The sequence below is a fragment of the Polypterus senegalus genome, chromosome 16, assembly GCF_016835505.1.
Source record: "Polypterus senegalus isolate Bchr_013 chromosome 16, ASM1683550v1, whole genome shotgun sequence".
Classification (NCBI taxonomy): Eukaryota; Metazoa; Chordata; class Cladistia; order Polypteriformes; family Polypteridae; genus Polypterus; species Polypterus senegalus.
In genome coordinates, this window is record NC_053169.1 from 32,165,014 (window position 1) to 32,192,302 (window position 27,289).

Consider the following 27,289-nt stretch of genomic DNA (forward strand, 5'->3'; position numbering starts at 1 on the left):
AGGTGGAGACAGAAACACACTAACTCATATACCTGAGTCAAATGTTATTATATGTGGAGCTGGCTTCTCCATAGATCTGCAAATTTCTTACAAGATAGTGAGGAACAGCAGGTATGTTTTGCTTTCAAAAGAATAAAAATATTTTATTCAGTTCAGAAATCAATGGAAGCCAGTGAGTATTCAGCAGCAGCAAACACAACCAAAACTGAACACAGTGTCAGACCAGCTCAGAGGACTCTCATATGTTCCACACTCACTTACACTGAGATAATTAAAGTCATAAATTAGCCTAATTGTCTTTAGGATACAGGAGTAAATGTAACTTTGGAGTTAAAAGGCAGCATTGCTAACAACTACATCATTGTGCTGAAAGTGTCTTCTCTTATTATTGGTTATTTGCTTACTAGGATATAGTTTGTTAGATTTTAATTTTGTCAATTGTAAAGCATGGATGGTTGAGGCAACCTCTAATCCGATGACTGTATTTTAATTACATTATTTTACTCACATGTCGAAAATGCTACCCTGTCCCATCTGGAGCACCAAGGAAGCTATGCACATCTTCTCTTTATTGATTTTAGCTCTGCTTTTAACACCATCCTCCCTCGCAGACTGGTGTGCAAGCTGCTAACTCTGAGACTCCCATATTCCACCTGTATATGGATTAAAGACTTCCTGACAGACCGCACACAAAGGGTTAGGGTGGGCCCTCACATCTCCTAGGCCATCAGCATCAGCACCGGATCTCCTCACGGTTGTGTACTAAGCCCCCTGCTCTTCATGCTGTACACATATGACTGCGCCCCTGCCCACCACAGCAATACCATCGTCAAATTTGCAGACAACACCAGTGTGGTGGGGCTCATCTCTGGGGAGGATGAGTCCACCTACAGGGACGAAGTGGAGCGGCTGACAGCATGGTGCACTGACAACAACCTGCTCCTGAACACAATTAAGACCAAGAAGCTTGTTGTGGACTTCAGTAAAAAGAAAACAAACATCAAACCACTCTACATCAGAGAGGACTTTGTGGAGAGGGTGTCAGACTTCCGCTTCATGGGAGTTCACATCATGGAAGAACTGTCCTGGGGTGTGAACACAGCTGAGCTGGCAAAGAAGGCTCAGTAGAGACTTTATTTCCTGAGAGTCCTCAGGAAAAATAACATCCCCAAAAACTACGGGTGTCCTTCTATCACTGCTCTATTGAGAGTATCCTGTGCTACTGCCTCTGCGTGTCATTTTCCAGCTGCACAACAGTGCAGATAAAAACACTTCAGCGGATCGTAAAGACTGCCCAGCAGATCATTGGCTGTTATTTACCCTCTCTGCATGAACTGCACAGCTCTCGCTGCCTCAGGAAAGCGGAAAACATCTTACAAGACTCCTCACACCCCACTCATGACATGTTCCAACTGTTGCCATCAGGCAAAATATATAGGAGCATCAAAACAAAGACTAATAGACTGAATTAACAGTTTCTACTCTGTTGCTATAAGGGTACAGAATGACACCTAATAACCTCCAATGCCGCAGTGCAATAGATGACATTGTAGAAGCAAGTGTTTCACGTGCAATTAAGGTCTTATGTTGAATGTTTGTAATCTACCTTATTTTTTCTTATTCTTTCCTAGCCTTTTGTAATTATATTTATTTATATTTTGACACTGCAGGGACTTCACCTAATTTCGTTGTATTTGTTACAATTACAATTAAGTTATTGTGATATTCTGAAATTCCCTGCGTTTGACACTCCTTGTAAATGTCTGTATGACTTAAGCATAATTTGTCTCCAAAATATCAAGCCTTGAAAAAGAAAGCTAGAGAGTCCTACAGAGCAATGCGCAAACGATATACAGAAAATTAAAATATTTCTAAATATGAAGGATACTGAAAATTAATTAGTTCATTTATTCTAGTAACATTGACTACTGCAATGCCTTATTTATAGGTTTGAACTAAAAAGAACAACCTCATCACTCCTGTTCCTGAAGTCTTTACACTGGCTTCCAGTAAATCTTACAGCTGACTTCAGAACACTCCTTAATACATGTAAAGCTTTAAATGGACAAGAAAACTGCTTACTTATTATTTTTTACAAACCAGGGCACAGGATAAGATCTCAAAATGCAGTTTTTTTTTAAAGATTCCAAAGATTAATAAAATAGTAGTGGGAGGTCAAGTCTTTAGTTACAAGGCTCCAAAGCTGTGGAATTATCCACCTGCTTACATAAGAGACACACCCTTAGTTTCAGCCTTAAATATAGGCTGAAGACTCACTACTTATTGATAGAATCTGACTAAAGCTGTTGATTAACTGTACATATTGCATATCTGTTTTTTAGTCATGTATATAAAAATATAAGCGTTACAATAATTATGAACTACTAACCTTCCTCTATTTTGTTTCTTTTCTCAGTATCCTGCCATGGCACATGGTTGGTGCCACTCTTATACTGACATGCTGTTTTCCTGAGAGAGGTTGAGAGTACACACTGATACAGTACATTGTACACACTGATACAGTACATTCCACATCCACCACACAATGAACCACCTCAAGATCTCAAATTAGGACCTGAGCGTAGCTGTGCAATGGTTGACAATGAGGTTTTTTACAGTGGCTAGAGTGTCAATTGTGCCACAACCACCAAGTTTTCCTTGCAAGTTGGAGGACCTGCTTGAGAAACATGAAAATACTGGTAGCCTTGGAATTAACTAATAGAATGATTCTGTCTGGGATTAAACAGTTCAGTATTGACTGAATTGTAGAATTCCCAGGACGGGGTGGTCGGCCTGACTGCATCTGATTTTGTTTTTGATTTTCTTTCAAAAGAATCCTCCAGAGGTTTATTTTCTCCAGGAATTCTGCTGATTTGGAGGTTTCATGGTTTTGTTTTCTCCATTGTCAACATGGCAATTTTCAACAATTAATTAGTGGACAGACAGTTCTGGGCTCCATTTATGTTAACCAGCTTCAAACTACTTTGTGTTTTTATGTACTCATTATGTAATTAGTAAACTTTGTAATTACATTTTACCTGAGAACTGATCATAGCACTATATAGAAAAATGAACAGAATTGAACTGAATTGCAAAACTGCTTCTGATTTAAGAAGGCTACATATAATTTGATTGTTTATGAGTGCAGAGCATTTAAGTCTAAGCAATAACAAAAGTGGTAACACAAGTGTTCATGAATGTGAGGGGTGTTTACATTTTTTTTTTCAATTTATTTTTTTATAATGAACTTCATTAAGTACCCTCTCTGTTGTCACAAAAGATTCCTGCACATCTTTTGAAAAGAATATGGTGTTCCCCAATGTCCTAGATAAATTGTACATCATGGCCTCGTCCAATCTGGACCTCAAATCATCCCCTGTCTCCATCTGGCTATCTCTCTCACATCTTCCACACCTAATTGCTAATTTCTGTTGAGTCTATTGGTGCAATAATGGCTACCGTCACATCATCCAGATGAATGCTGTATATTGGTAGTGGTTGAAGTAGACCCCCCAATATCTGTGTAACACACTCTGAGCAGCTAGAAAACTGCTAAATAAATATAATTTATTATTATTATTAGTTTTATTATTATTAAATGGATCCTAACAGTTTGGAGTATGTGCAGTGTATTTTACTGTATTTTACTTTAGTTTAATTTAACTCCAAGCACTAAGACATTATTTATTTATGTATATTGATTTATTTAGTCTTATTATTTTGGTTTGAGTGTTATTATTACCTTTTAACCTCCTCTCTTGTTCATTTCTTCTTTAACGCAGTCATGACTATCTTAGTATTCACTATAATTACTATACATGACTAGCTACAGAAACTTACCACTCACTTTCAATTGGGTGAAAGAGTGTGTTTTTTCATTTGCTTTGTGTAACAGAGGACTGGAAATATATAGTTCATGAAATTGGAAAGCCAACAATGGGATAGGGTGGTGAAAGGAGAGCAAACTTTACACATCATATTCTATCTCCTTTATTATCACTATGTATTTTTGCTTAAAATATTATTAGTGGTAGAGATCATCTGGGGGACTATACAACTTAGCTAAAATTAAATTTCATAGAGGTGTTTTTTTCAAAAGGTGAATTTAAAAAATGGAAAGAAAGAACAGAACAACTCCAAGATACTGGCCTCGGTGGCAGAGTTTCAAAGAAAGAGTCATATCTGAAAAAGATAAGGTTAAAATGGCCAAAGTATAAATAATAATAATACATACTTTATTTATATAGCACCTTTCCCAAAATAATGCAGACATTGGATGGTAGATGACAGGATGCCAGATTAATCTTTTCATTATTGCAGATAATACAGTACTGGTATTTGACATGTACAGTATTTAAGGAAGAACCCAACTGAGGACCTGACTCTGACATTTTTATCCTCATATGCAGTTGTGTATTTGGGCCTTTGACCTCTTCTCTAAAGACAGTAATAGCACCTTTGTATGAAATCTTCAGTTTCGGTCACCTTCATTCTGCAAAAGAACAATAGACTTACATGTTTCTTGAGAAAGTTATTTAATTTTGGTCATTTTTGAACCCAGAACTAAACTTTGCTTGTACTTTGCATCCCAGATGAACTGTGCAACAGGATTTAGCTGTGCTATTGCAATCACGAAGGTTTCTCTAATAACCAACTTAAATTTAATTTAGAATAAACTAATTTACCATTTGCACACTAATGGCTGCTGAAAATGGGACTTTATAGTTGTACACAATTAATAAATCAAAAATATGTAATTTCAGGCAGTAATAGCCATTAGCAACACTAGTAATGTCTTTGCTATATTTTCAATCATTTGAATGATATCTTGACAAAAATAGCTATCTTTTTACAATAAAAACATGATCAATTTTGGGTGTGTCTGAACTCTGGACTGGTACTGTTGTATACCTTGTTGTAGGAAATTAAGGTTTACAGGCACTTTTTCCCTGCTGAGTTCATGATTCAGACTTTTAATTTTAATGTATATTCAGTTTTAATCAGGTTAAAAATTTCTGGGTGTGTGCAAAATTTTGACTGGCAGTATATTTTTGTAGAAGGTCCATTTAAATACTAGAGATCCATTTCACTTAAAAAGAGATTGGATTAGTAAAGTTTCATTCGAGTCGTAGTAAGAAGACGCGGGGAGGAGTTTTATTTAAAAGCCACAATTCCACGTACTCCAGACTAGCACAAAGACATGATATTCTGTCTCCAGCTCCCGTAGGATATACATCCAGGTTTGAGTTTCTAACTTTAAATGGATTTGCCAACAAACCAGCATTCGAGAGCTCGTCTTTCATTGAACGTCGCAAGGCGAGAGACAGAAGGTGCTAGACTACGGGACTCGGGAACGCGCCTTGCTATGAAAGAGAGGCGGGTAATTGAAGAGATCGTCAAGGATGAGGGCGTGGCCACTCCCATTCCTAGGGGATGAATTTCCTCTTACGTCATATTGTTCAGAGTCTGCCGATTCAGGTCAAGGAGGGGGAGGAAAAAGAGAGAGAAAGAAAAAAAGAGGGCGAGATAGAGAAAGAAACAGGTTTAAAGTGCCTTATTTATATATATTTGAGTTGACTACATACGGTATCGAAAGAAAATAGTTACATAAAAATTAAGAAAATCGTCTTCGAAGCTTCGTGTACATTATGGAAACCTTCTGCGAAGCGTGACGTGACAGTGTTAAAGTGGGAGAGTGGACGCGAGAGTTTTAGACTTGGAGTACAGTAATTACATCAGAAAAGACAACACGGAAAAGTTTCCTTGAATTAAAGATTTGGCCAAGCAGCAGGCCTCGCGGTGTGTCTCCGCAACAGGTTTCATCATCGAAACTCGCTGTAGCAGGGATCGCTGAGATTAAAAGAGCAAAGTGATTTTCCAACCGGAGAAACCACATTAACAAAGCGAAGGAAATTTGTGGACGAAGACGGCTTATTTTTTTTTTTTTTGGTGTCTATGAGACCATTTTGTATTTTAGTCCGCATTTCTGGTGATTAATCTGGGAAACTATTACTTTTAAATGCGGTACGAAGGCAAAATGATGCCGGTAAGTTTTAAAATATTCTTTGAAATGTACAGCTTTGGGAAATTGTAAATAAATGTCAGGTTTACTTTATGCGAATTATTTTTACTTGCAAAAAATCGACATTTAATATAGCATTCCTACTTGGGGAGGTTACTATTTAAACAGTTTCTTAAATTTGGAGACGGTAACTGTGCTATGAATGATACCAGTTGTGTGTTACTCTTTCTAATAACTGAAGCTGCACTTTTATATTTGATGATAAAAGTCCAGTTTCTAGAAATTTAAGTGTATTCAAAATCATTTTTTAGCTTCACAAAGTTGATTATGTTGTTTTATCGACTGCTTTGTTTTCTGTTTTTATGTACAGCGTATAAAATTTATTTTTCAAACGTAATAAACACGTCAGTTTTTTACATACCGTGAAATATGCAATATCTGACTTTCGATCGAGTGGTTATTTACAGATTAACTGGTTAGAAGAAAAAGGGCTAAGATCTTTAATAATATTACACGATAAACTTTGTTTGATCTCTAAAGTCATTAGCTATAAATATGCTGTTTTTTTGTTTTAGAAACGAACCAAATTCGGCTGTTCATCTCATCTATCGCTTTCTCGCCATATTAAGATGTCAATTTTTAATCTGTAACATTCGGGTTAAGTAAATTCCCGATGATAAATTGGCTCTAGTGTGTATTGGTGTGTGCTCGCCCTGCGATGGACTGACTCCCAGTTCAGTGTTTGTTCCTGCCCTATGCTAGCTGCCGTAGGCATTCCTGATCATGGTCTGATTTAGATGGGTTAGAAAAATTGTATAACAATACGCATCAATAAGTTTGTGCATGCCTCTGAAAGTATTGCACTCCATCTCAAAGTTGGAGCAAGTAAAATATATGATTAATCTACCCTTGAAGTGCTGAACAAACGGCTGTAAACATGAATATGCTGAATTTGTTTGCCCAACACATTGCTTTAAATATGATCAGTCTGGGAGTATTTTCGAAAAATTTAAATGATAGTTTCATTTAGTTATTATTTTATATTGTATGTTAAAAGAGACAGCAGTTGCATGGTGTAGTAATAAGGCCAAGAGCGTAATGTTTTGGAACGTAAGCCATGAGGGTGATGATTCGATATTTGAAAGTATCTAGCTACAATAATATACATTCAAGACTTATGTGTTATGCTTTAACAATCAATTTTTAAGTAGTCACTGTTTAGTCGATACTTAACAGTTATGCAGACATTGTCCATACAGTAAAGAATAACGAGAGGGCTTGGCTCATTGACGTCTTTCTGTTTAGATAATCATGTATTGTATAGGGTGGCAACCCCATGTCTACTGTTAATTGCCTCACTCATTTTTAAGTTGAGAGAACATTTTAATTTTTTTTACCAAAAGACTAAAAAGCTAAAGTCTGTGTTTTGTGATGATCCCATCTCTACCTCCACTGATACCTCAAGCGCAGTGAACTTAGAACACAAGGACTTATGAAATTTGACAAACGATGAGACCATTTAGTCTATCAAGCTTGTTTGTTTAGCTGATAATTAAGCTGTCCCATTATCTCTCAAACAGATACCTCTTAAAGATTGCCAAGGTATCTGCTTCAACTCATGTCTTGATAGTTTGTTCCATGTTCCCATAACTGTTTAAATAAGTGCTTTCTGGCTTCAGCCCTAAATGCTATTTTTCTTAATTTCCATTGATGTCTTTAAATACATGATACTGTACGTCCTTAAGGTGAAAGAATTTTGCCAAATGTAGATTTGGAATTATGTGAAGCTTGAAGACCTAGAGGAGATCCCCTCGCAGTTTCCTCTGCTTGAGACTTAACAGTTTTAATTTTCTCAGTCTTTTAGAGTACAACATGTAATTAAGTCCTGTGATGTACCTGGTTGTTCTCGTTTGCACAGCTTCAAGTGCTGCTACTGTATATCTTGCTGCTATATCTTCTTCTAGCGTTGTTTCTCACTAGTGCATTATATTTTCTGAGCATAATGTTCCTCAATGTATATTTAAAAGTTTTCACAATATAGCCTAACATTTTATTTGCCTTTTTACTAGCTTCCTTGCATTGCTTTGATAGTGAAAATGATGTCTCGACATAAACCCCTAAATTCTTTTCAGAGGTTGCGTCCTTTAGGTCAGTGTCTCTCGTCTTGTATTTATAATTGATGTTCCTTTTGTCCATGTATAGCACTCTTATACATTAAACCACATTTTTCTGAAGATTGTCCAAGTCTCAACAGTGTACACATAATCAAACAAGAAAGGCCCAAATATGTTTTTGAAATTAAATTAGCTGCTTGTTAAGTAATATGTTTTTCACTTGAATTTTAAGGAACAATATTAAACCACAAGTTGAATACAGCTGGAATGATACTTCATTACCTGCTCCACCATCACTGCAGATTAGGGTGGTACAGTTTTGTTACAGTTTGGGAACAAGTGTAAAATTGTAAATGATTACAGTAATTCTATTATTAACCATGTAAAGAACATTTAGCAAAAATGGTTTGATTTCTTTTTTAAAAAATACAGTTTAACTGTTTACTCAAAATCAGATCTTTGCAAGAGTTATGGAATCCATAATGGGTCAAAGTGGGTCGTTGCAACTGGGTTAATAGTTCATTTTTCAAACAAGTTTATTCTAGTACATGGATGCCAGGCCCTGAGGTCTCTCAGCATGGAAGATATTTTAACAGTATATGAAAGGTTGTTACTTGCGTAACTGTAATGTAATACTACCATTGCCATAGATATGTGAAACAAATGTTTTTACGCACAATACACTGCATGCATCAATAATTTATAAGGTAATATTTAAAGCAGAACTGCATTCCGTGTAGCTGAAAAACCTTTTATAAGGTATGAATATTTTACTAATTAGGTTTCTTTGTATATTTGTTATTCATTTTCACTTGTTAGATTGAATTCAGGTTTGCATTTCTCAACAAGAAAAAATATGCATTTACATTGTCTTAATGCAAGCAGTTTTTGGTTATGTTTACTTTATCTTTCTGAAATCTGTCCAAGTATATACCTAAATAGACATGACTTCCATCCAGCAGTTTTAGGATAGAGTTTGGCCTGCCACAGCTGTGAATTGGTTTAGGTGTGTTTTGAGAGTTTAAATATTTCTAAATTAATTCAAATACACTTTGTCTTATATACACAGATACAGCCTCGCAGATGTAATCTGCGATTATTGTGTTTTTAAACATCATATGTCTCTTTCCACGCTACCCCTCAAAGGTTAATTAGACCAAATCCTGCATCCATGTAGCAGACATGGTCCATATCCATATTGAGACTAGGGAACTTAATCTGCCTGAGAGTCCTGTCTTGTTTTTAGGAGCCCTCCTGCCTGATCACCACTCAGGTAAAAACAATTGCCTGTCTTCTCACCTGGGAATAATCTGTCTTGAACTAATTTTGTTACAGCTAATGATGTCTACTACCAGTTTTCAGCATCTCGTCAAGGGTTCTGCTCCTCCAAGGCCTACAGTTAATAGCTGAGTAATAGTTCTAGTGTTCTTCTATAAAAGTTGGGAACATATGGATGAGGCATCGTAGAAAAAGTCAAACAGATTTGATATGATTGACATTCAGCCCAAGGTATCTAATGGTCTGTCACCTGCCCCATCTTATTTAACTTTCCCACCATAATACTACTTTAACTTTAACTTTTTTTTCATGCTGTCTGCCATAAAATTAAGTAGGAATGAAGCTGTATATATAGTATACAATTTTTCCTTTCATGGTGTACTTTTTGGAAATTATTGTGATGGATCATTTTAGATCATATTTTTTTTATCATTACTAAGCTTAAGTGAGACATTTCTGTACTGATAAAGCTTCTAATACGGAACTGTTTTCATAGTTCAGTTCTTTCCTTCTGTATGAGATTTTCATTGCCTATAGTTAACTAAACTTTTCCCCACTAATATACTCCTCAAAATGTTCAGTGTTTGTTTTTTCTCATTTTCTTTGTCCGTATTTTACCATAAGCTGTGCCTTATTGTGATATTCTTTCAATCTATCAGTCTTATTATTGCCAAAAAAAACTAAGCAGGGGTATGTTGAATTTATAGTATAGTATAGTAAACCCATCCATTATCCAACCCACTATATCCTAACATAAGTGTAGCCAAATTCTTATTTTTCAAGCCGCTGCCTACTGCTCCTCCTCATTTCTTATTTTTGATGGAGTAATAATACAGAATTTTGTTGTTTAATGGACAACATGGTGTTGTGGAAAAATCTCTACAGAACTACAATCATGTCCCTTTTTTCATCCCCGACATGAGCCCCACATTTGCGATATGGACATTGTCCACTCTTTTTCCGCATCTCTATAGCAGATAGCTGGATAAAACTAAACTGACACATTATTAATGTTTTTCTGTTACTAGATTGTATGCAATGCCCTCCTTTTTTACTTGACCGTGTGATGAAGCGTTGCAAATGACCCAGTAGGTGTGCTTCTTGCTCAACATGGAGTGTTGCTGCACGGTTTCCCCCTGGGACGATTTTAAACATTTAATATTACAAACATGGAATCGCAGTGGATTTACTTATGCTTTTCTGACAATGATCAACAGAAAACTATTCCTTACTGTAACTGTCAAAGTGAAAACCGATCTCTTCAATGTGACCTAAATTGATTACAAATATAAAATACTAAATAATTCATCATGTAAGTATTCACCTATTGAATGTAGACCATGTAAATCATCATTTGTGCAGCATATTGGTTTTAAAAGTCACATAATTAGTTTAGTGGAGATCACTCACCTGTAGTCAGGGAGGGGGTGTCAACTGTAGTATAAATGCAGCCGTACCTGGAAGGTCCAAGTCAATGTTGTGGCCTAAACTAGACAAGGAAAACAAAAGAGCACTCCAGCTGTCTGAAAAGGTAATTGAAAATTATAAGTCAGGGGATAGAGACGGGAAAATATTCAAGTTACTAAGTATTCCTTAGAAGCTATTTAAACCAGTTATTAAGAAGTGGATGGCACAGTTGTATATCTGCCTAGAGCAGGCCATCTAAAAAAACTGAGTGTGCAAGAAGAAAACTAGTGAAGGAGACCACCAAGAGACCTTTGAGAACACTGAAGGAGTTATAAGCTACAGTGGCCAAGACTAGTGATTCACCCAGGCAAGAGGTGTTGTATGCAGAGTCTCTCCTATCGCAGCTTTACAGGAGAGTTGCAAAGAGGAAGCTACTGTTAACACATCTAAATTATATTTTGCCAGAAGGCACATGGGAGACTGAAATCAGCTGGAAGTAGGTATTATGGTCTGATATGACCAAAATGTAAATTTTTTTGGACATCAAACTAAAAATACAATGTTTGGCATAAGCTAAACACTGCACAGTATCAAAAATACATCATCCCCACCGTGAAGCAAGGTGATGGCAGTATCATGTTGTGGGAATGCATCTCTCCAGTAGGCCCTGTGAGGTTTTTGATGATTTAGGGAATTCCAGGAGGAAAACTTAAAGCATTCCTCAAGAAATCCATACCTTGGGTGATTTGTTTTCCAGCAAGACAATGACCCCAAGCATAAAGCCAAAGCCACAGAGAAATAGTCTTGGATCTCAATCTAATTAAGAATTTGTATATGGACTTGGGGAAAATGCTGTTATATAGCATATTCATGTCTAATATTATTCTATATCAGAGGCATATAGTGTCTCTCAGCCCAGCTCTTAAATGTGGCACATAAAAGGAACTGGTCCAGGTACATGCAGCTTTGGAAATAAATGGAAGCAAATGGTAAAAATACTCCCAAAATTATGTATAATATTAGAAGTAATTTAACATGTATAATTGTCACTATTTGTGCTACACAACATCAGTACTCCAGTTTCATCTAATGTGATTCTGTTTACCGCCTCTCACTCTCATGCCTCATGTCTGAATATGCAAGTGCTCTCCTTGGACTGGACTGCTTTGTTGTGGGACACAGTAACGGGTATAGATGCTGTATGATAATAAACTAGTGTCACAATATGGGTTTTGCTATGCTTATACCAATAAAATAAGTGTCTTAAATGTTTACATAGATTGTGCTCTCAGATTTGTTCCAAATGGTTTTGGGGAATTTTTATTTTGACCCATGGGATTGGCTCCAGCAGACCCCCATGGCCCTTTGTTCGGATTCAACGGGTTGGAAGATGGATGGATGGATATTTTAGGTATAGTCATGTAATGCTAAACATGTTCATCTGGCCAATTAAATGGAAATTTGGTAGTTTCAATGTTCTTGTTTTGTGGTGTTTCAGGCATCTATTCAGACTCATGTTAGGGAAATAAAGTCAGTAAAATCACGTAGGTGTCCTTTTCAGAAAATGGTTTGAATTTAAAAAGTTGGACCACAAGCAGAAAACTACTTTCTATATATGTCAGGTGGCAATTTTTGCCAATGATGATAGTATACCTAAAAATAAAATGAATGCAAAATATGGAACGTTATGGAGGCTTGAGGATTGAAAGAAAAATGACAAGCATGTTTATCACAGAGCATGATGTAAATATGTCAAAAGTTTTTCATTTTAATGACTGGAAAAGAGTTAGGATTAAATGATTTTATTTTAGTGACTTTTTGCACATAGGTATATAAGGCACAAAATATATAAAGAGTAAGTTAAATTAGAATATGTGTGAAAGAATTAACAATTTTAAATATGCTAATAGAACAGGAATATGCAGAACACATTGACTGAAATTATTATTATACATAAATATATCAAAGCTGTAGAGACTAAATGTTTTGTTAAATAAGTAGGACTTAAGTCTAGATTTTAACAAATCAGGTGATTGAATTTTTGTAATTGAAGTTTTAAAAAATATAAACAATGGTTTGGGACAAAACAATCAAACGTATGGGCTTCCAAAATTTTGTAGCTACATGGTAGAATGTGCAAAAGATAAGCATCATCCCATTAAAGGCTAAGTAATCTGCTGAATAGGCTGGTGAACTGCCATAAAAACCCTTAAAAAATAGCGGTAAGATTTTAGGCTGTATTTGTTAATGGAGAGCACTCTGTTCTGAATATGTGTGTATAAATAATGAACTGTCAAAATTTGAGTCATCTCAAGATTATGAAATAGATGCTTGGGAAGACCAATTTTTAAAGAACATAACCGTTGTCCAAATGTCAAGTAGCAAAAGCTTGAATAAGAACTTTTGCAGCAGGATAATCCAGGAAAAGAGGTTGTGTGAGATGCTCCTAAAATAAAAATAACCTAATTTGCAGAGAGATTTTGTATGAGTTTGAAATGCCAGTTCAGGATTAATGCTTCTGTATTTTGCTCAAATTCTTTACCTTGCCTTCTCGTTGTTAAATCTGTTATAAGCAACCATTTAATTACATGGAGTTACTACTTGAATGTGTGCAATACTTTTTAACCTTATGTTTGTAAGTTTATTTTCTTCAAATAATTATTACATATTTATGTTTATAAGCATTTTATTTGAAGTGTTTTGTTTACTTACATATTATATTCTTGTCTGTGTTTTTGTATTGTTTTAGTTTTGCAAAATTAACAAAAAAACTTAATATGTTCATCTTCTGCTTTAGTTCAATATGAAGCTTCAGTAATACTAAAAAAAAAACCAACACAGCTAACAAACAGTTTATAAGATTTTGTAACTGTAGGGGATTAAACATTTACTATCCAAGTCTTCTGTTTACAAAAAGAAATTCATTTGAGATTTAATTTTTGATGTTAACAATGTATAATTATGCCTTGATATGCATTTTATGCCATATTGCCCATTACCTATGAAACCGGCTACAAACATAAGGACAATACATCAACACCAATACTATAGCCTATAACTATTAAACAGATCAGTGTACCAACTACTAAAACATGAAAGTTACATTGACTCAAAATAGAAGTGAATTCTCATAAAATTCTTAGAATACACTGTAAAGCTTGTCAGGCCTAACCTAACAATAGCAAAAGAGCAATATTCATAAGTAGCAGTACTGCTTGTGATTTTGCAAAGGATAGCTAATGATAAATTTTAATTCTGTTTGCAGTTTAGGCTACATTCCATATTAATGATACATTGAAAATAACCAAGATTGTGTGGTGGGTTTATGTTAAGTTGATATGGTCTGATGGTTGGTGGGGAGAGACAAGCACAAATGTCCACTACTCAAAAAAAAAAAAAAAACTTGTCTACTTTCATGGAATGTTATTCATTTTAAAATATAGGGTTCGTGGAGTTGTGTTTCATTGGGAAGTTCTAATGGGCCAACACCACAGAAACCTTTCATTACTCTTAAACAGCTGAGTAAATGTTCATTAAATTTTGCATGTGTTTTACAGTTATCCCAACTTAACACGTAGAGTTTTTGGAGTTTAAAATGTTTCATCATGAATAGGTGTTCTATAGAGGGATCAACACAAAAACCGCTAGTCTTCCAAGTTTACATTACATGTAGCTGATTCAGTTGTTTATCAAGCCATCCAGTTTATTAATTTGAGATTAAACATCTACTCGTGAAACCACAAAAACCCTGAAATATAAATGAAGTGCTCTACATAAGATTTAACAATGTAAATTATCAAAAACAAAATTTGTCAACAAATATATCAATTATTATGAAGCATATTGATTCATTGTTGTAGCCCTAATTTTCATGAGACAAAATATTGCTGCTTGCACGTGTGTGCACCTCAAAGTCTTTAAGTTTAACAATTTTGTAGGAAAGAGCAAAAACTCTGTATATAAGTAATGGGAGAGTCGGGACTGAGTTTTCTAATTTCTTAGGTTCATACTGTTAATTTCATAATGTGATTACTTCATGCACAGTGCCAGTGGTCAAGTTCAACAGAAAATATTTTTTATAAAGAGAAACTTGTATAGTACATAATGCAAGTATTAAATTTATATAATTCCATTGCATAATTGATTAAGGATTTACTACATACAGAATTGTATTGTGGATAAATGCATATTAAAATACCAAATGGGGAAAAAAACTAAATATTTCAGTCAGTTTATTTTTCATTGTTTATTGTTCCTAACCTATTGTTAATGGTTGATTGTCTTGCTTTCTATTCTTGAATTTCACAGACTCAAAGTTGATTGTATTTTGCAAAAAAGAGAAATTGTGATGTTCACTGGTTATTCCTTGTAAGAAGACAATTCACTATTTTGTTAGCATTTGACAAAACAAATTTTATAGCAAATTGTGCATTACATCATGCACAACAAAGCGCTTTCTCTTTTCCTTCTAGTGTAATGTATATTAGTCATTTATAATTGCAATATGTATAACAAGCAGAAGTTCTATACTGGTTTTATTTAGGGCTTTAGACTTCTATTACTTCTATCAAGCAGAATTTTTTTTATGGTTATGCAGACTGATGTGATGTATCTGTGGGAACTAATGCAGTACTATTGTTTCTGGAGGCAGTCATGGATCATAACTAATTAGCATATTTACCTTATGCCAGGTAGAAACACATTTTGAAATGCACTGCGCAAAAGCTGTGTATTCACTTAAATAAAAATGGGTTGGGGCACAGGCAGCATTCGGTTATCTCCCATATACTTAATCAAGTGTTTAGAATAAAATTATCCCAAAAAAAGCTAATTAGTAATTTGAGGTTTAAGAATAAATACTTGCAAATTCTCTTTACTATCCAATTGATTCCCATATATGGTTATTTTAACCTAAAACTATTTCTTCACCTGAAGTATTGTCTGATTTATGTTTACCTTAAATTAACTTGGAACTAGTAAATTAATCAGTAAATTGATACAGAAAATCAGTACTGCAAGTTGATAATTGTATGGCTATGAAACAAAATGGAAATCAACTTTGTGAAGTTGGCCCTACAAGTGGCATATATCCATACTTTTGATTATTCTGTGCATCCTGTTTCACAATGTTTTTGAGATGAATAATTGCCATGAATGCACTCTTATAAATCATATTAAGTCAAGTTCTTCCGAATATGCAATAATAAACTGGACTAACAATTTAAAAAGAATTCATTGAACAGAAGCTGCAGCTCTGTAGGGAAATCCATTTCATTGAGTGGATAGCATAAAAGAGTTATCCTTCATTCCTTCATTTTCTTCTTGACCATTATAAATTTTTGTTCATAGTTTTGCTTTTATCCAACTGTAGATAATTTTTTCAAAGATTTAAATTATCGCCAAAAAAGATTGGGCACCTTCATAAAATTAATCATTTATACTGGTGGCTTTTGATGTATTTATCTTATTTAACAGTAATGTGTTTGTGCATTTAGCTAAGATTGAGAAGACAGTAGTCATAGTTTCAAATATAAAAAGATGGAAGTCATTATTTTAATGGGGGAAGAAGATACAGTTTAGAAACATATGAAAATAGATATACTGTACATGATGTCTATTACGGTTACCAATTAAATTTTTCCTTTATTTTATTGCAATCCATACAAAGCAATCAAGTTTTTACAAAAAGAAGAATTGAGTTAAGAACAGATCGATCCCCCCCCTGAGAGAGAGAGCAAGCCAAACAGCGTAAAATTTAAGGCTTGTAAACATACCTAAATTAATAAATTCTCTGTGCTTTATGAACTTATTTTAAAATATTACTGATTAGATCCTGCCATGTTTTGAAAAAAGTCTGTACAGATCCTCTAACTGAGTATTTGATTTTTTCCAATTTCAAATAATATAACACATCGGTTTCCCATTGACTTAAAAGAGGAGAGTTTGGGTTCTTCCAGTTTATCAGAATCAGTCTGGGTGCCAAAGTGTAGTGAATGCAATCACAATTTGTTTGTCTTTCTCCACTTTGAACCCCTCTGGAAGAACCCCAAACACAGCTGTTAATGGGTTAGGAGGGATTGTGAGTCCAAGGCTGTCTGAGAGGTAATTAAAAATTTTGTCCAGAATAATGTTAATTTGGTGCAGGCCCAGAACATGTGACCCAGTGAGGCTGGGACTTTGTTGCAACGTTCGCAGGTTGGATCATGCCCTGGAAACATTTTGGAGAGTTTTAGTCGAGACAGATGTGCTCGATATATAATTTTGAGTTGTATAATTGCATGCTTTGCGCATATGGAGCTCGAGTAAATTCTCTGCATTGCTACTTTCCACTCCTTTTCTGATATATTAATTGAGAGATCTTTTCCCAGTGTCCTCTTGGATCTTTGAAAGGAAGGGATTGTAAAATGATTTTATATATTGTAGAGATGGAGTCTAAGTCCTTGAGATTGAGCAATATTTTTCCAGCATGGATGAGGGTGCAAGATGAGGAAAATCTGGAAGGTTCTGTTTAACAAAGTTCCTGATTTGAAGATAGTGAAAGAAATGTGTAGCTGGAATGTTAAATTTGGAATGTAATTGTTCATAGGATGCAAAGACGTTGTCTATATAAAGATCTCTAAGCAAGTTAATTCCAAATTTTTCCAGATATTAAAACTGCATATGTTTGTGAAGGTTGAAAGAGGTGGTTCTCTTGCAGAGGTGCCACAGATAGAAGCTTCTCCGTCTTAAAATGCTTTCTACATTGGTTCCAGATTCTAAGTGAGTGGAGCACAATTGGGTTATTTTCTATATTGCCGATAACGTGTGTTTATTGGAGCACAGAGCAAGGAATACAAAGAAGTACTGCAGGATTTTACTTCTATTGCGGTCCATGCCTGTGTATGTTCTTCTATTTGTGTCCAGGTTCTTATCGCCTGTATATTTGCTGCCCAGTAATAAAACTGGAAGTTAGGTAGAGCCATGCCGCCTTCTGCCTTTTGTCTTTGTAGGGTCGCTTTTGATGCGTGGATGTTTTGAATTCCAAATAAATGAGGTTATTGTTGAATCTAATTGCTTAAAGAATGATTTATTAATGTATATTGGATGTTTTGAAATAAAAAGGAGCTTAGGAAGAATATTCATCTTAACAGTGTTAATTCTTCCAGCTAGTGTGAGATGAAGGGTTGACCATCTATGCAAGTCTTGTTTAATTTTTTCCATGCAGACGAAATTTTGTTGATAGAGCTTTATGTTTACTTGTGATGTTTACCCTAGGTATTTAAACTGTTCTGCAATGATAAAAGGTAGGGTATCTAATCTAATATTATATGCTTGAGAATTCACTGGAAAGAGTACACTTTTATTCAGATTAATTCTGAGACCAGAGATCTTTTGAAATTCTGTGAGTGCTGCTAAGACTGCAGGCACAGAATTTTCTGGGTCCATATATACAGTACCATATCATCTGCATATAATGAGATTTTCTGTTCCAGTCCTTCTCTGCTAATCCCCTTTATCTGATCAGTATTTCGACAATGTATTGCCAGTGGTTCAATGGCAATGCAAACAGCAGCGGTGACAAGGGCATCCTTGTCTAGTGCCACGCTCTAGTTTAAAGTAGTCTGAGCAAATGTTGTTGATGCAAACTGAAGCTTCTGGGTTAGTATACAGTAATTTAATCCATGCACAAATGTTCGGGCCAAACCCAAACTTCTCCAATGTAAAAAGGTATTTCCATTCAATCATGTGAATGCTTTTTCTGCATCCAATGATAATAATATTTCTGGGGTGTTTGATTTAGTTGGTGAGTATATTACATTAAACAGGCGTCGAAGATTTGAAGATAAGTGTCGGCCCCTAATAAATCCAGTTTGGTCTTGTGATATTACGAGGGAGCACTTTCTCCATCCTTCTAGCTATGATTTTAGAGAGTATTTTAACGTCGTTATTCAGAAGTGAAATTGGTCTGTATGATGCACATTGTAATAAGTCCTTATTTTGTTTTGGAAAACAGTGATTAGTGCTTGGCGAAAGGTTTGTGGAAGAGATTGGTTATCTCTGGCTTCTGTAAATGTTGCTAATAGGAGGGAGCTAGCTGAGCGGAGAATTTCTTGTAAAATTCTGCAGGGTAGCCATCAGGGCCTGCTGCTTTCCACCTTGGAGTGACTTTATAGCATCTAGTAATTCTGATAATGCCAGAGGTTTATCAAGTTCCTCCACACTAAAAGCGTCTATTTGTGGTATCTGTAATGTATCCAGAAATGCATTAGATTGTGTATTGTCTTCTTTAAACTCAGTAGTATATAGGGATTTATAGTAGTCTCTGAAAGTGTGCATTATATTTTTGTGTTCATGATTTTATCTCCGTTCGTGTTAGTGATTACGAGATTGCTATGCACTTCTTGCTTGTGAATTTGTTGAGCTAAAAGCTTATTAGCTTTCTCTCCATGTTCATAATAATGATGTCTGGATTTGTAAATTAGTTGTTCAGTTTCTTTAGTTGTCAAGAGGTTTAATTCCGAATGTAGAGCCTGCCTCCTCCTATGTAGAGTCTCGCTTGGTAGTCTGGCATGTTCTTCATCTATTTTAGTAATTTGCTTTTTATCTCTGCTACTTTCTTGGCTTCGGATTTATTTCTGTGGGAAAGATATGAGATAATCTGTCCTCTTAAGAAGGCCTTAAGAGTTTCCCAGAGTATTCCTGCAGAGATCTCGGGGATGTATTTGTCTCTAGAAAGAATTTGATTTGTTTGGATATAAATTCAGTACAATTCTCGTCAGCTAATAGAAGCGGGTTGAGGCCATCTGGGGTGAGTGTATGGGGCTTAGTAATTTTAGCTCCAAGATCATAGGTGCATGGTCAGAAATAACAATAGCATCGTATTTGCAAGATTTAATCTTAGGCAAGAAGTTATTGTCTATAAAGAAGTAATCAATCCTTGAGTAGCAATGATGTACTGGTGAGTAGAAAGAATATGTTCTTGAATTTGGGTTTAAAAACCTCCAGGGATCTGATAAGTTGTGATCAGTTATAAACTTTGTAATTATCTTTGCGGTGTTAGATGTCGTTCCCCCTGTGGAGGAAGTCCTATCTAAAAGTGGATTTAGAACACAATTAAAGTCCCCAGCCATTATAACTTTATGAGTGTTCAGATTGGGAATGGATGCAAATAAATTTTGTATAAATTCCTTATCATCAACATTAGGTGCATAAACATTTATCAAAATCATTTTACAGTTAGATAAGTCTCCCATGACCATTACATATCTCCCTTCAGGATCCAATACTACATCTGATGCTACAAATGGTACTGTTCTATGTATGAGAATTCCCACACCTCTAGTTTTCTTCGTAAAACTAGAATGGAACATTTGGCCAGTCCAGTCTTTTTGCAGCCGGAACTGATCCTTGCTTAGTAAGTGGGTTTCCTGTAAAAATACTATTTTAGCATTTAGACCTGTTAGGTGAGAGAGTACTTTCTTTCTCTTTAATTCGTGATTCAGGCCTTTAACATTCCAGCTTACGAAGTTAACTGTCCCATCATGGAGACACTGATTCTGAGTTTTTGATGTCATTTTATAGTCTTAACTGGAAGTGAGAGCTTAGGTCTTAATTTCCTATTTCCCCTAGAGTTGTTGCCATGCAGCTTATTATTACGTTGGTAGTTATAATTATAAAGATTAATAGGATAGATTAGGTATAGATCAAGCCTGCTCTCTTTCTCTCCCCCCATTAACCCCCCACCTTCCTTTTTGGCCTCTCCAAGTGAGGCTAAAACCCACTTCACACAGTCCCAGTCCTCTGACATACCCAGAGACAGAGCACGTCCAAAGCAAAACAAGCCCCAATGCAGCGGCGCTTTAGGGTTAAAAGATAGAGATATCTATTACCAATATAGTCTTTAAAAAAAAAAAAAGAATTTTGCACTTAAAATATATATATAGTCTTCAGCAATTTTAGTGCATTAAGATGATACACCCAGATAATAAACCGGGTGATGGTGTTAAAAATGTGTCCAGAATAAGCATAACAAGTCTTAATGCAGCAATAACAATAACAAAAAACCAAGGGTATGATATTGAACAGTCTCGTTTAGGGTAGAGATGAAATAATTAGAAAAAAAGAAAAAGTAATTAAGCACAATAAAACATAAACAGATAGCGCCCTAGTAATACTAAGTAATAATGAGAATATATGAGAATATATGCTGATAAAAACCCATATTTTAAAACGAATAGATCAGACAGTAGATTATTAATCCTTGCTTTATCATTAACCGCCATGACTCACTATTATGTATCAGAATAGTCCCGGGATCAGCTTTCTTAATTCCTTTTCTGCTTCTTCCTTGCTAGCGAAGACATAGAATTGACCCTGCCATTCCACTTTCAGTTTTGCTGGATACGAGAGGCTGTATTTGACGCTGGCTTGCCATAACCGCTGTTTAATGTTGTAGAAGGCTGCACGTTTAGTAGCTGTTGCTGGAGAGAAGTCCGGAAAGATACGAATGTGGTTATTTTCATATATAATATCTTCTTTGTTTCTGAGGAGTGCCATCACCTGTAGCTTAAATGATAATCGTTCAAAACGAACTATCAAAGGTTTGGGTCTGGGTCTAACGTTGTTTGATCCACATACGCGGTAAGCCACTGCTATCTCAGATTCTGCTTTAAAGTCGTCCCCGATTATTTTAGAAAAAAGTTCAGCTGTGAATTTTGCAGGGTTTGAACTTTCTCGATTCTCAGGCAGACCTTCAATTCTGACGTTATACCACCGTGCCGCCCTGTTCTAAAGTACATTTTCTTTATACATTAAGATATTTGCAAAATGTGTAATCAGTCTTCCTTTTTTAGTGATTTATTGACTAGAAATTTTAAAATGTATTACATTATTTGTCAAGTAATCACTTCCATAAATCAACAATTTAAATTTGGAAAAGTACATTTCTAGTCCTGCTATACAAAATGTCAGTGCCTCTTTAGTTTAATTTGATACGATTGCTTAAGTTTTTGGCATTTTCAGAATGTTTCTGAACATACCTAGACATTTGATTTATTTAAAGTCAAAAACTTGTTTACATTAAAGTTTTGAGAAACAATAAAATGTTAAATGACCTTCATTTCTTTACCCCACAGCTCAGTTTGCAAAATATGTATTGTAAATTTTAGTAACGATTTAAGTAGCTTTGTTCAAGAGAGCGAGAGAGAATTTGTTATAAAGATGAATTACATAGAGTTGAATCACAATTTCTATTTTGGATTATCAGCCTTAAACTTGAAAATGTACACATTTCTGAATAACTTGTCAGCATCTAATTAAAAATCGTTGGTTTACAAAAATAATTTTATTAAAAGGAATAGCATAATCACTTCCGTTTTAGAACCTTTTGTTTAGAACCACCCAAAAGCTGTTATTTACATTAACATTTTCTCAAAATGATACTTTAGTTCATATATTTTAGAGCATTTTATTGTCAAAAGCCAGTAAACTCTTTGAATGTTATTTTGCAAGGTAAGCAAATAAGTCTAAGTCACATTTTCTTAGATTTTGTGTATGTATGCATTTTTAGGTACTTATCAAAATAAATGTTCATTTTACATTTTTTTTGTGTTTTGTTAAAATTCAGCAATAACAACTGACAACAGAGATTTTTGTGAGCAGTTTGTGTGTATACATTTTTATTGCTCATGGACTGACCTTCACAAAGCATTGTGGCGCAGGGGTCAGCACTACAACTTGACACATCTGGGATGCTGAGCTTAAATAACTCTGGTCAATGTCTATGGAGTTTGCATGTTCTACCTTTGAAAGGTGTTTTTTTTTTTTTTTCTTCTTCTTCTCTCTCAGGGTGGTGCTTCTTCATTCTATAAATATAGGGTTTCACACCCAATAGCTGGCTGTCCTGGGTGATTTCCAACCTTGTGTGTAATTTTTCTGGTTTAGGTTCTTATCCCATGAAAGTCTGATATACACATTATTATGATTAATAGATAGAACTAAGATGTCTGGGAAACATTTACAAGGAAGCAAGAAAGACTTGTAATAAAGACATACTGTGTCCTCCATAATGTTTGGGACAAAGACACATTTTTTATTTAGACCTCTGCTCCACAGTTTAAAATTATAAATCAAGCAGTTCAGACGTGATTAAAGTGTACATTGCAGATTTCAGTTTACGAATATTTGCATATATTTTGATCACACCATTTCAAACATTATGGAGGACACTGGTGCTATATACATTTAAACAAAAATTCTGATTTAATCAGGAAATCATTATGGTTTATTTGGCATGGAAAACACTTTTTCTAAACATTTTTCTTTAACACAAATATTTCCTGGTGCTTAATGCATATAATTGCAAGTGTACAGATGGATAAATCCTACAAATCACATATTTTTTTATATTAAGAACAAAGAATGCTTATGCAACATCCATTAGTTTAGTTAACTCTCCTACTGACTGGATGGATTTTTTTGAATATCAGAAAATTACATATAATAAGTAGGCACAAATGTTTATCTACAGTTTTCTTCTAATTATGTGTTTGTTTGTTTCATATCTCCACCCCATCCGGTAAACATCATTTACACTTGAATGCTGGAATCGCAAGCCTTCAAAACAGTATTTTGACTCTCCCCAAGGGATGGGATGGGACAGCTGCGGTGATGTTTACTGAGTAATGCCCAGTCCATTCATTACTGAATGTACTTCAATAAAGAATGACTTTCTGAATTTCACCAAGTTGAGCTTTCTTCTGGAAATCCCAGGAGAGTAAATTATCTGTTGCCAAGCATAGTGATAACCTTGACTGTGTCATATGCAATTGAGATATTGGAAATATTTTTTGTTCCTTCTGATACCATAGTTACAAACAGTTGTTTCTTGTTTTGGTAAATAAATTTAGCTGATTGGAATATATAAGTAATTCAGACTGTGTCCTTAATCTGCACATTTTTAGCTGTTACATCAGCAACAATCTATAACATATTATGAAGCAGTAGCTCAATGATTACAGGTTTATATACAGTAGAGCAAATGTAATTGCATGAACAACATGTGGAAGAGAAGCCGTAAGTAGATTTTCTTTTGCCAGACATCAAAAGCAGATTACACAAGAGGATTATTTACTAGAGCAGTACAAAGGAAATTTTTGAATTAACTGAATACTGTATGGTTAGAAATAATCTTTTCCAGAAAGTAAAATTAGCATTTAACCACTCCACTGAAAGTTACTATTCCTGAATGCTAGAGACATTTTTAACACTATCTTGTAAAGTCAGTTCTGTGCTTTTTATTAACATGAGAAAATTAAATTAATGCTTTTTTTTTTTTTAACAAAACTACTTTTTTTTATATTTCTTGGAAAATGTCTAAATAGTGTGCAACATGAGGTATTACACCCCTGTTCTTTCATACTAAACACTAAATGGTTTAGTTTAAATCTAGCAAGTGTGATAAATAGAATGGGGGCCTAGGTAGCTGGGTTTACCAGAAGCATTTTACATTTATGTTACCAGACCTCCTGACAAAATTAAATATATCCCATGGGAAATGAGGTTTTAATGATATTGTAAAAATTAATTTAATTTGTAAGTTCATTTGTAAATATTACTAAACAATAATATCAATTAAACAGTAATTTTTGAAAAAGGGAGTGATCCGCATAGGCTAACTGTATAGTGTGGTGAGGAGAAGCTGGACAAACTGGTTTTGGTATTGGGAATGAAAAGAGGAAAATGACTTCATGAAGAAGTGCGGTGAAATAACATTGGAAGTGGAAGAGAGCAAGTGAGGCTAAAGGTAGTGATGAGAAGAATGGATCTCCCATACTTTTCCAAACTAAAGATCTTGTAAAGTAGAAAAAGAGATTGTGAGAGTAGCAAAATTGGTACATCCAGATGATTGCAGTTTAGTAGGTTTATGTTTAATTTGTTTTTATTTTTTCAAAAATGTTTTGCCAGAGTTTGTATTATTCATTTTATATTTGATAGGTTTCCTTAAAAGTTAATTAAGAAGTTAAGAGTACATTGAAAATATTATCTCGATTTGTTATTAAAATGTTCATATACAAGAGTTCTCACAGCTCTTAAAGAAAAACAGTACTTCGCCCAAAACTGATATATTTTTTATGTTACTTAAATTACCATGTAGTTTGTATTGGTGGCTGGGAACATTTTTAATCTCACATTTTCATGCAGAATAGAGATAAAGTATAATAGGTTCTGTAGTGACCAGTGCTGGACAACACTAACTATTAAAAAGTCCATAGACAAAAATCTCATGTAATTTGTGTTGTACAATTCACATGTCAAGTCGGCGAATCGTATCTCCACAATATCCCAGACCCATGTGTTTTTACTAAAATATTGTTAATTAAACCACTTCTGGAAAACATCCCTATGAACAAGAATGGAATACACTCGGACACAAATGTGCATTTGAATTGTCTCCTGTTATATTTATATTCATAGCAGTGAGCCACAACAGGTGTTCCTCTGATTATTAAGCAGCAGTCTGTAAAATTGCATTGGAGAATTGACATTCTGCTTGTTGAAACATGTAGGATGTGCACAAGTACTAGGAATATTTTCATACTGATAATATTTTCACTCTCTTTTCTTTATAAAAGAAGTAAGTATATTTTTACATGTCTGTCATCACATGATTTTTGTTGATATATCACAATAAGTGCAATGGTAGCGATTGAATAAGCTCTTACAGGGCTCAACTCCTGACCAATAAATGAGGCATGGAGGAAGATTTCCATTTTCATTAACAAGACCGTTTTCCAAAAGTGGTTTATTTAACAATATTTTAGTAAAAATACACATATTTGTGATGTTGTGAGCATATATCTAGATGACATGCCCTGTGGATTATCCGATATGAGTAATGTGAGATTTTTTTTTTTTATTCCAATGCTCTTTTTTGATATTGTTAGCTGTTGATCCAGCTGTTATCTCAGAAATGTTTATCTCTGATCTACATGGAGAGGCACTGGGTGACAGTGAAGAGTTGCCAGATAGCTGGGCGACTACAGCAGAAGTAGTAAGGATGACAGCTAGAAGGGATGCTTCTCTGGACAGAGAAAGGAAGATAAGGAAACTTGATGGTGGAATGGGGGAAGTACAGCAGAATATACAAAGGAAGAGGTTGTGTGCCATTACTACAAACTATGTGAAATGAGTAACATACAAAAAGTAGCATTTTTGAGTGGAGCATTCTTTTAAACTTATAGGCATTAATATTTGTCTTGTGTTTCATTACAATCACATCAAAAATATTTGAAACCTGGTGTCAAAATGTGTTCACTCAAACATTCTTCATTTTTCTGAACCTGCTTTATCCATTACAAGGATGTCGTAATCCCAACCAACCAATATATTCGTTTTCCAAAGGCAAAAAACAGTCCTAGTTTAAATGCTATCTTATTCTAGGGTAGTATTTCCTAACTGCTGGTCATCTGACTGGCACCAGTCTGTAGAAAATTTTTGTGACTCTGCAAGATATGGGAAAGGCATGTATTTTAGCACAGTCGTTTCAAATTGACAGTCCACAAAAAGCAAGAAAGTTATGTGACCAGTCTGTGGCGTTTTCCACTGAAGTTTGAAACTCTACTAGCCAAGGGGGGCACTCAAAATGTCTGAAAACTACTGTTCTATTTTGTATAGACACAAATGTACTTGGCACAATCAACCATATTAAACCCCTTTACATTTTTCAGATTGCATAACAAGCTTGTCTTTAAAATATAAATGGAAATCAAGCTAAGCAGATAAAAATCCATACTGACTTGGAAAGAATGTGCAGATTTCACATGGACAGTGACATTTTTTATTATGACCAGCTCCTACTATACTTGCTGTCCTATCAAAATAAGCATTCTGGAGAGCCTTACTGTAATTGTTCATATAATTCAAGGCATTTGTATGTTGGAAAGTCTTTTAGAAATCAAACTTCAAAAAGCTTGGAAATCTGTAAACTTATTGATGGGCAGAAATAAACTAAAGAAAATGTGATAAGCGTAACAAAAATAAAAATGTTTGCTTTTGTATTCTTCCTTAATCTTGCAGAACTGAAGTTGGTGTTTTATATTTTAATACTATCAGCAAGTGATATTGCAGGCAGAAGAAGGAATCGCAAAAGATAAGAAGAAAAATGTACTGTTCCCATAGTTGTATTATTATAATAAAAACAAAATTAATTTAAACTTTCTGAGAAACAGTGCTGTTTGTTTTGAAAATGTTGAAAGAAATTGACAAAGTCGTCATCTACATTACTTTTTTTTTAGCACAACATAAATTATGAGCAAGCAAGAAAGGTAAACTTGGGCTTTGGCTACAGCTGTTGATAATTTGCATCTTTTAAAAATTTGGAAGTATAAGCATTTGCATCTGAAGGCTTATAGGATGATGTAATCATGGGGAAAAATGCGCATTTGTTTACAGTTGGCAGTGTCGTAATCTTTGTGAAATTTCATTTGAA

General features: G+C 34.8%; 1 protein-coding gene across 4 annotated transcripts in view; it reads left to right on the plus strand.

Annotated features, from left to right (window-relative positions):
- Nucleotides 1–5,416: 5,416 nt before the first annotated feature.
- LOC120516288 (apoptosis-stimulating of p53 protein 2-like) overlaps nucleotides 5,417–27,289 on the plus strand; it is a 68,170-nt gene continuing 46,297 nt past the window's right edge. The window contains exon 1 of one of the 4 annotated variants that reach the window (XM_039737856.1): nucleotides 5,417–6,046. In XM_039737856.1, coding sequence (XP_039593790.1) covers nucleotides 6,020–6,046 — 27 coding nt within the window. In that variant the 5' untranslated portion in view covers nucleotides 5,417–6,019. Of the gene's footprint in view, nucleotides 6,047–17,562; nucleotides 17,581–27,289 lie in introns of those variants that run through there. The other 3 variants (XM_039737857.1, XM_039737859.1, XM_039737858.1) reach the window with 3 other exon arrangements.